We start from the raw sequence: 9,961 nt of genomic DNA, 5'->3' as shown, positions 1-9,961 counted from the left end.
TTTCATCCTGTTTCGGTCGCCGGCTCCCCTGGCATCAGGTCACCAACTTCCTAAGTAAGCTTTCTTTTCTTTTTTTAAACCATAGGACAGGGAACTTTAATAAGCGGGTTAGTAACCCAAGTTTTCAATCTGACTCGTGGGATGGTTCTAGTGGAGTTCAGAAGCTCATGCCCAGGAAGAAGCAATCGAAAGCGAAAACGTCCTCTTAAGCGCACTATCCTCAAGATTAGGCAGATCAGTGAAAATGGATAAGATAAGTAGCTCGCCTCTATCCGTATCTGTTCCTGGTTCTTAGCTGTCAAAGGAAGCTTTGTAGGCTCGACCAAAGGAAAAGGAAAGGACAGATATTCAGTAACAACTTCTCATGTACCACCAACCAAACTAACTTCTCTTCTAATCCTGCTACTGCTACGACATCGGGTCTAGTTTTCCGGACAGTCAGTCTTCTTACAAGAACCTATCCTGCTAGTCCAGATGGGACTTTTTCTTTTTCTAGAGAGAGAGAATAAATATATACATGCATATTTGTGTATAAAGAGCATAAAGTCAAGATACTCATAACATTGTTAAGCAGTAAGCTATTACCCATGTCTTCACTTTGTATTGACTTAAGCTTTGCAGGACCACGAACTAATGCATCTCGGAAAAAGCGGCTCAATGTAAAAACCACATCCCCAAATTTGGAATGACACTGAAATGGAAGATATAAGTACAAACAAACTTTGTAGAGCAAAATCAGTATTCCAAAATCTGCACCTTGTACCTTGATATGGGGTTGTATCCAAAGTGATATTTGGGATTGAGAATTTGAATTTGCAAACCTGTTCATATTCAGATGATGAAGCAAAAGTCACAAAAATCTATATCTTAATGATACTGATAAAGCTATTAACAGCAACTGCAACTTTAACTGCGACAAGTTTAGTCTTAGGCCAACTATTCACGGAAGTTCTTCATCGCAGTTATAACATGACGAGGAAGATCAACATAGTCTTAGTAACAGTTTCATTAAATACAATGGCAATCCATTTGAAGGCTGTGCACGCTTATACATTTTAGTGAAAGGTCAAATAAAACTAATACTGTAAAATTTAATTTTCCAAAAAAGGGGATAAAAAAGAACCTTTCATCACAGAAAATAATTGCTCCATAATCATCACGGTGACGAATTACACGTCCGACAGCCTGATTCACAGCTCTTGATGTCTGCTGCGTGTACCAATCTTCTCCACTTAGAATCTGTAACTTCAGTTTCCAAATGAGTAGGAATAGAGATAAAGTCCATAGTTTTAGGGATAGAACTTCAAAAGGCAATCGAACATGATGCACATTCCCATTACCTTGCATCCATTCCTTTGCAACTGCAACTGCTCATCCAAGAACTCGCGTTTCAATCTAACCTGCCATACATAGTTTGGAATATGCTAGCTTGAATTACAAGGTTGTAACATGACGAGGAAGATCAACATAGTCAATATCCAAAAGACATATCAACAACCATATTTGACAAATCAAGAATCTAAACCCTCATTTTGTGAATTGAGAATCATGAATCAAGTCGTATTGTTCAATACAAATCCTCAAAATCAATTTTAAAAAATAACAGCTATCCATGTAAAACAAACAAGATACATCAAAATATGATATATGTTGACAAATACGAAGTGATTGTATGGCAAATTATAAAGAAGCTTGCATGTGCAGAAAGAAACATGAATGTAATCCTTGTCATGGGAGAAATCATAATAAAAATATATTTTATATGAATTAAATAATAAAAGATCTGTTGCCTCTAAATTTAAGAATATAATAAAGATTATAAAATACCTTTACATATGTCAGAAGTCTACTGTTAGCTTCAGAGAATACCAAAACAGCATTTAGAAGATGCAGAAGCATGCATGATGACAAGACTCTTATGGTTTTGTTTACTGTTAAGGTATGGGAAAAGTTTTCTTTTTTCTAATCTCAGCTCAGATTAATTAAGAGAAGGTTTTGGAGATCTTTCTTGTCATAAGGTTGATGTTAAATTTTGAGTTTTAGAACTGTTGGGTCTTATAGACTTGATTGATCAAAAGAAATGGGCAAATTGATAAATGCAGCCATGATTCATGTGTATTTGTGACCTGGCCTATAGATATAAATCCCTAAGGGTGGGGAATCAACTCGTCAACAACATCTCAGATCCAGCATAACAAGAATACACCTAGTATAAAAAAATCATTGTTCCAGTATTAGAAAACATGGAAACCAATTCCAAGACGCATGTCCCTATTGCTTTTATTCCAATTTGTGGAGGAACACCCAAGAATAAGAGACTGATCACGACAAACTAGTAAGTCAAATTACTGACTGATTTGGATCAAGATATAAGTAGAGGACCTGGTATAAATACTGTAACATCACAAATTCTAGAAAGTGAAGTCAAGCTTATGATCAAAATTATTACAATCATACGAATAAAATAAATATGGAAGTTCCTAAGGGAAAAAACTTGGGAACATAGAACAAAAGTGAGTAAATAACCACATACAGAAACAGTGTCAATAAAATGTTTCAACATGATGGATACTTAAATATCCAAAAATTAATGCATTGCAGCCTCCGGTAAAATGATGGTTAAGGATTAATAACATCGCTTTTGTGGATTAACAATGCAACATAATTTGATGTCCGACAATTTAACTTAATAGCATTTTCCAAATGTCCATCTTTGAACGTCATTGATCCCAAAGCAAGTTAATAAATCCCAAGGAAAAGCAGGGTAATAGATTATCAAACCTTAGGATCAGTCCTTGAAGGAAAGGGCATACCAATGATCACAACAGCTCTTCCAGCGTGATCAGCAAAATCTAACCCTTCACTCACCTAACAAATTAATAACAATCAACCACTGCAAAAAAGCCTAAATAGAGATGATATTTCATCGAACATATATAAAGTTCAAAGCTGAACAGAAACATTATCAGCAGTCACAATACCATTTATAAAAAAAGCATTGCATAAAGACCAGGCAATGAGAATTTCAGAAAAGCAAAATATTTCAAAAAGATCATACAACAAAACATTGACTTGCACTGTTGGTTCATCAGTTTCTGGCTGATGACTCTACTATCAAGTGATTCAAAATGCGCACAATGATCATGCAAAGAGAATGCTTCTTAGAGCTCTACAGAGCTAGTAGATAAAATGCATCTGAAAGCTAAGTAGATAAAAAGCAGCCAAGAACATGGACTCATATTTATTAATAGAGATGTTCCTGTGATATTTTGAATTCATTTGTGCTAAATTTTTATTTGTCATTGGTAGAATCCCTTCCTGGAAATCATTCATAGCACAAAAACTTATTCCAATTATCGAAACACGGACCCTTAGACAAAGATTGTCAAAGTCCTTACTAGCACAAGCTTTTCAGACCTTTGGTTATTTACAGCACTTCCACTTGCACCTTTGAGGTAGTCATCAAATTGTTAATTACATGTCATGATGTCCGAAGGGCTCTACCAAGCCAAGCAGTGAAAAAAGCATTGAGAAATTGAATCTAATAACATCGGTAGTATGCTAACTGTGCCTTAAAAAAATCATGTCATAGAGTGTCTCAAGGAACATCAGCATATTAAAAGCAATTCTTTCCATTTTCACAAGTCAGCAAAAAGCACAGAAGCCTGCTTGAGCACCTCAAAAAAAAAAAAAAAAAAAAAAAAGACAGAAAGAGAGAACTGGTAAAAAGTCTAAACAAGGCATACCTTGCCACGGCAAACAGCAAAAAATACTGCACCAGAAGTTGAGGTATCCTTCAGCTTAGCCATATAGTCCTGGCCAAATGTGCATGCATACATCCAAAAAACAGGCAAAGTGATTACACATGAAATTAAATAACATAGAATGCAAAAGATGTTAGTTAAATTTGTAGTTAGTGTTACCTCAATTGCCAAAGGAAACAGTGAGGATTGTCTAGGTTCCACAACAGGTTTCTTATGTTTGCAGATTCTTTCCCATATTGTTGTTGAATTTGCATGACTCTGCACCAACACATAAACAAAGACGATAAATACAGAATGAAACACACAGATTTCGCAATACAATTGCTTGTGTTTGATACTTTACCACATTCTTCCAGCACCCAATGCATTGATCCAGAAGGTAGTAAGATGGAAAGAACACGAGCAATCCATCAGGTACAAGGCGAGCAAAATTGACTGAAAATGAATTCGTTAAATGCAACAATTATTCAAATAAATATAATGATGATTTAACTGAGGAGATATCATCATTTTATTCTGCATACCAATAGCATTCCCAAGCTCTTGCTTGTATTCTATAGAATCGCGATTTCTATAAGACGAATTGAATGATCTCCCTGATGGACCAGCTGGCACAACACCAGCCCATATCTGGTTTGAGGATATGACATGAGGATTTTCCAACCGAATGGGAAAGTTTCTGTGGCAGCCAGCCAAAATTTTCTATTTAGCAATTCTTTAAGTACTTCGGAATTATCATAATATATAATCTGCAAACAGAGACTTACAATTTCAACTCTTGTGCAAATGAATCCATGGGAGATAATGTTCCAGATGTCAATATAATAGAGCCAACACCCAGCCGGGAGAACTCTTCCAAGGCAATGCCTGGATTAAAACACCACCAACTCAGTGTTCTAGATGCATTACCTGCAACCAAAGTAATGGATGTATAAAATCATCATGATCACAGGAAAACACAACTTTTAACAACAATGATGAACTCTCTCAATCTGTCTTCATCATACTAAGCAACTGTGTAAGAGATAAAGTTTTGACATATAACACATGGTACGAAAAATTTCTGCATATAATTGTCCAGAAGCAACGTGAATTTTTAGATAATCTCTAAATATCATAGAAGGGTTACCTAAGGCTCCATTTCTAAATAGAGATACATAATGTGTATTTTTATGGTTGATATATTTCTTTAATGGGACATTTTACCGGAGCCTGCCAACCTTATGCTAAATTTGATTCAAAGTTGAAACTACCAATTACATACTCTCTCACCTCTTTGCAATAAGAAGAGGAGACAAAGATTGTATGGGGACCCACCTCTTCACTCTTCTTGCATCCTTACACAACTAATAATGCATTTTCTTGTTACACAGAAGTCTGCTAGTCCATAATGATAATGCAGTATCAAACTACTTCACTCTTTGATAAAGTCCGCACAGTCATATGAGAACTACATGCATCAATAGTCCAGGCCAGTTGACATCTAGACCTATTTGAATTTGTGTCAGTAGATTTTGACAGTAGTGGCCTATTACTTCCACCACATGGTAACATAACTCAGCTACCCATCTCTAGTACACTGCCATTAAACTGCTTTACTTCATGAGTCATGATAGCTATTAGCTAGTGCTTTGCCGACATATGTTTTATCCTAAGCCTAGGAAAACAAGCCAGAAGACACATGACAAGAGCTAAATCAGTAATATTATTTAAAAAGGTGAATTTTTTTTACATGACATCCAAATAAATTATATAGGCACTAAAAATGTGTTAAATTTCTTATTTTAACTTAACATCGGAAAAGAAAACTGATACACTTGTCAAGTTCAGCAAACCCATACTAGAAAATGAGAATGTAAAGAAAAAATTAACAGGTTCTAGCACAAACACGTTAATAGGCCAATCTCTGAATCACCTTTTAAGGCATCAAAAGCATTTGCCTCAACCTCCCGAACATGAACCTAAAATGAATAGAGAGAAGTGTCAAAATTCACAACAATGGAGAAAAGAATAGAGGAAAAACATCTATTTTGAAAAGAGGTACACACAAAACAACAGACAATTTAGCTATTTGTCTACGTCCTGCATGTCACATGGTACATCAAGGGATTTTATTTACCCATCCAATTTTATGTAAATATCGACCTGGCCATGCACTGGTAAAAACTGTTACAGGACTTTAGCAGCAGCCATAATGACAGATGTTCATAAAAGGCTTGGCCATATCCACTACGGTTTGGCCACAGCCACTATACAAATCTCACGATTCTTCAACCAATTTATCATAGCAAGCTTACACGATAGAAGTTTGCATGAGCATTGTTCTTTTCCTTAAAAATTATTTTAAGAATGTCCGCAATGCTTTCCAGCCTACAGGTTGTGTCCTTTGCCCTCTGTTGCTTATCTTCCTCAAGAAGCAGAGCAGCTTCCTCAATTAAGTCAGTGAGCTTAGAAACAGTTTCATGTGTGATATTAAGATCAGCGAGTAGTTCATAAATGTATGGCCCAGGCTTTGTGAATCCCAAATCCTTGGATTCAATAGGCACTTCAGCAATCCGCTTCTCAAGTTTCAAAAGCATTGCTGCAAGAAATGAATAATTCACTCAAAAGAAATGGGACCAATTGATCATATAGTGTAGGAACAAGACAAACACTAGAGTTGCCAGCAGAATAGCTGCAAAAATTGAATAGAAAACTACAGTAGTAATAAGAAGAGAATAAACATCAAGTATCAATTGCTAAAAAATTAGGGAATTGAAACTGCCCATGTCCTGACTAAGGCAATAGAACAAATACCTTTAAGAATAGCAAAATTATCTGGATTCCGTGATTTATCATTCAATTCTTCTCTCCTAGCCACAGAAAGGTTTATACAAGATTTTGCTTCAGAAATGCAAGCTGTCAGAAGCCCTGCAGATAAATCAAAAGATGCTGCATCTGCACATAAGCTTTCCTGCATTGTGTACATTATCTAAGCATCTTAACTTATAACTTAAGGGGAAAATTACCATTAGAAAACAATTTCGTTTCTGAAATATGAGAAGCTGGTTAAAAAATCAACAGCTATGGTTTTTCAAAGTCTTAGGAGCAAATACATTTTTCTTGATGAGAATTCGCAGCTGTTCCCACTTACCAGGTTGTGAGCTTCATCAAATATCAGTATACTGTTGTTCCAATCAATTTTAAGAGATCTTCTATAGCTACGATCAATAAGATAATTGTAAGGTGCAAATAAAATATCGACCACCTTGTGAAGCTCCCTCGATATGTAATATGGGCACCTACAAGTATTAGCACAAAATTATAAAAAAGAAGTCCAGTTGTACAGAATTTTACTACTACAGCACAAAGAAAGCATAGCAATATTAGAACCTACGGTCCAGATCTTCTCCCAATATTTACCAAATCCTCTATGTCCACAGGTTCATCCCCAATCTGGGGATTTTGCCGCACATAATCTATAATGGAAGCACAAATGCATTGAAGAGAAGTTAGATTTTCTTGAAATACTTATCACACAGAACAAATAAATAAACAGTAAAGTTGATTGACTTATTCACTGCACAGTATATAGAATTTGCAGTCCAGAAACCAAAATTCTCCCTATTGTTTAAAAAAATATTAATCACATTGAATTTAGTCATTATACCAGAAAAAGAATCATTAAAACCTTGCACAGAATTTTTTTTATGATAAACAAATGCCACAAGTCCTTATCAAAAATGCATTTAACTTCAAAGTTTTGCAACACTGAGACTGGGAAGATAAGCGTGCATGCTTACCAAAGACTGAGAAAGGGAGAGACTTATAGTATAATGGCTTAAGTAGAAATAGTAAAGAAAACCACATAAATGCGACATGCTTTTATATCATACTTATGGATACAACTCAAAATCCTCAAATACTCCAGACTGTTATGGTCCATAGCATTCACTGTTCACCCTCAAAAATTTTCATCCGGCATAAGGCAATCCAATTTATTTTAATTATGACAGCATAAGTGAGACAAATGCAAAATCTCAACAGAGTTAATAGAAAATAAAAAGCAGTTATTAAGTTATTATATTACAACAACATTATATGTAGTTACATTACCGCAAGAATACATATACGAAGATTGACACAACTTCAATTAATCAACAAAGTAAATTACCCCCAACACGAGCAAAATGAGTGCATTTACGGTTTTCCCGCTTTCTGCAAACATAATGGCAGGCATTATTCTGTGCTTTTCCACGTAGTAAACTGACTTCTTCGTGAATGCACAGCTGCTCCCGAGATCCTAATACTACCATTTTTGGCCTGCATATTGACTAAAATTGAGAAAATTAATGGTCCAAACTCAATGACATACTGATTTGCTGGGCCTGTCATGGTATGAAGGTCAATACATCAAATTCAATTTCTGACGAGATTCTTTCAAAAAAATTAGTTCATTTTTCTTATCTGCACAGCAAGTGCTTTCACCTTCAAAGGAAAAAATAGATCAATAATTCATAACAAGAATATGGCAGATGACGTGCCTTGTGAAATATTAAATTATCACAACCACAGCGATACTGCACATGCAACATAATGAAAAAATCACATCAAAGGTTTCGCGCAATACTGAAAATCTCAACTGCAAAAGAAATGAGAAAGCAAAACAAACTCTGACCTGTAGCTGGACCTCTTCAATTCTTGAATAACTTGCCGGAGCTGGCTGTGAGTGCGCGATGTATACACTATAGTAGGAAGGCCACCACCCTGAGAGGCTGACGGCACCTCATCTGATTTGCTTCCTGCAGTAAGACCATTTCTTTCAATTTTACCAGTTGAGAACGGACCACAACTCTTCCTCCAAGCCAATGTAGCACAAAGAAGGCACAGAGTTTTCCCAGTTCCAGTAGGACTCTCCAAGAGTGCATTACATCGCTGTCACATCATAAACGCACACATAGTCATATAATTCATACAAAAATAGAAGTTTTCAAAGACACTGGGGACATTCCAGATACACTACAAGCTCGAACAATTCACTAAGGGGCATTATGTATAGTATGTGAAAATCAAATTCAGTAGCTGTTAAAACAATTAATATCCAAAATTCTTCCCACACATGTAGTGTGGACACAAAGGCTATATTATATACAGTACGAGTACACGATCCAACAGCTGAAGTATGTGTATCATAAAAACCATCAAAGCTAATTTCACCAATCAAACAATACAAATTTCAAAAATGCAAGCAATAAACTTGTTCTCAGAGACAAGCAAAAAAACATTCGTTTAGATAAAACAACCGACTGAAGCGCACAACGATGAGTATACTGAAACTAATTTCATTAATCAGAAAATCTGAGATTTTTATAGAGCTACTGGGACAAGGAAAGCAATTAAACGACGCTCAATTTTATGAACTCACGCTTTGAAGAGATTGTATGACTTTCTCCATGTAAACTAGTTGACAATCGTATGCCTCGTAAGGGAAGTCGACATCGATTCCCCTAATTCCGTAAGTTGGCATTTTGTTTTGCCTATTCTGTAGGATTCGAAGAGATTGAGGGAAAAGGGAGTTTTCTGGTTCAGTACTCAGTTGAAAAATGGTGGGAGAAAAATAATAACCCTAGACGGTGAGGATTTTCCCGCCACTGGCAGACTGGCTTTGAGCGAAGTAAAACCGATGTCGTTTTGTTTTTCTTTTTTTTTTTTTTTTTTTTTTTGCTTTTTTTGAGAGAGAATTTTCTTAGTTTTATTATATATCATTTTTAAAATAGAAAATAAATTTTATGAAATCACAAATATTAATTTATATAATTTTATTTATGCTATCAAACTTAATGTTTGTACCATATATCTAAATTTGAATAATTAACAATTAATTTGATTAAGGTCTATAACTTCCTTAATTTAATTTGGATGTCTTAAATATGGCGGGCCCATTGATGAAAAATCCAAATTAAATTAATGGGTTAATAAATGAATTTTATTTTAAATCAATTAATTAAAGATAATATCAATATAAAGGAAAGTAACTTGGACAAGAGGTTACAAATTATGGCCATCCTTTGACCATCTTCAAAGTATACAATAACGTCGTTATAGAAAACGACGATGATAGTGCACTAGTATCAATAATGAAAAATTGGAAATATGCATTATTAACAGGTAAAAAGCATATGCAAATAAAAATTCGAAGAACTTCAGAAATCAAACAC

At 35.1% G+C, this 9,961-nt stretch overlaps 1 protein-coding gene across 6 annotated transcripts in view; it reads right to left on the bottom strand.

Annotated features, from left to right (window-relative positions):
- The window catches only part of LOC105634971 (RAD3-like DNA-binding helicase protein), a 14,613-nt gene extending 5,233 nt beyond the window's left edge, over positions 1-9,380 (bottom strand). For 3 of the 6 annotated variants that reach the window (XR_002284444.3, XR_002284445.3, XR_002284446.3), the window contains exons 1-18: positions 9,169-9,379; positions 8,422-8,678; positions 7,918-8,066; positions 7,141-7,222; positions 6,898-7,045; positions 6,561-6,717; positions 6,062-6,345; positions 5,680-5,725; positions 4,532-4,673; positions 4,289-4,443; positions 4,108-4,199; positions 3,924-4,022; positions 3,747-3,815; positions 2,782-2,868; positions 1,341-1,400; positions 1,124-1,245; positions 764-821; positions 586-691 (exon numbers count right to left, since the gene is read on the bottom strand). Coding sequence is in view for 3 of the 6 variants with exons in the window: in XM_020679650.3 (XP_020535309.1) it covers positions 586-691; positions 764-821; positions 1,124-1,245; positions 1,341-1,400; positions 2,782-2,868; positions 3,747-3,815; positions 3,924-4,022; positions 4,108-4,199; positions 4,289-4,443; positions 4,532-4,673; positions 5,680-5,725; positions 6,062-6,345; positions 6,561-6,717; positions 6,898-7,045; positions 7,141-7,222; positions 7,918-8,066; positions 8,422-8,678; positions 9,169-9,270 (2,215 nt within the window). In the remaining 3 variants the exon portion in view is untranslated. Of the gene's footprint in view, positions 1-585; positions 692-763; positions 822-1,123; positions 1,246-1,340; positions 1,401-2,781; positions 2,869-3,746; positions 3,816-3,923; positions 4,023-4,107; positions 4,200-4,288; positions 4,444-4,531; positions 4,674-5,679; positions 5,726-6,061; positions 6,346-6,560; positions 6,718-6,897; positions 7,046-7,140; positions 7,223-7,917; positions 8,078-8,421; positions 8,679-9,168 lie in introns of those variants that run through there. The other 3 variants (XM_020679650.3, XM_012217945.4, XM_089725060.1) reach the window with 3 other exon arrangements.
- Between the last annotated feature and the right edge of the window lie 581 nt (positions 9,381-9,961).

The sequence above is a fragment of the Jatropha curcas genome, chromosome 1, assembly GCF_041381405.1.
Source record: "Jatropha curcas cultivar XTBG-Jc1 chromosome 1, XTBG_Jcur_1.0, whole genome shotgun sequence".
Classification (NCBI taxonomy): Eukaryota; Viridiplantae; Streptophyta; class Magnoliopsida; order Malpighiales; family Euphorbiaceae; genus Jatropha; species Jatropha curcas.
Note: the sequence above shows the minus strand (reverse complement) of the source record. Positions and strands in the feature narration are given on the sequence as shown.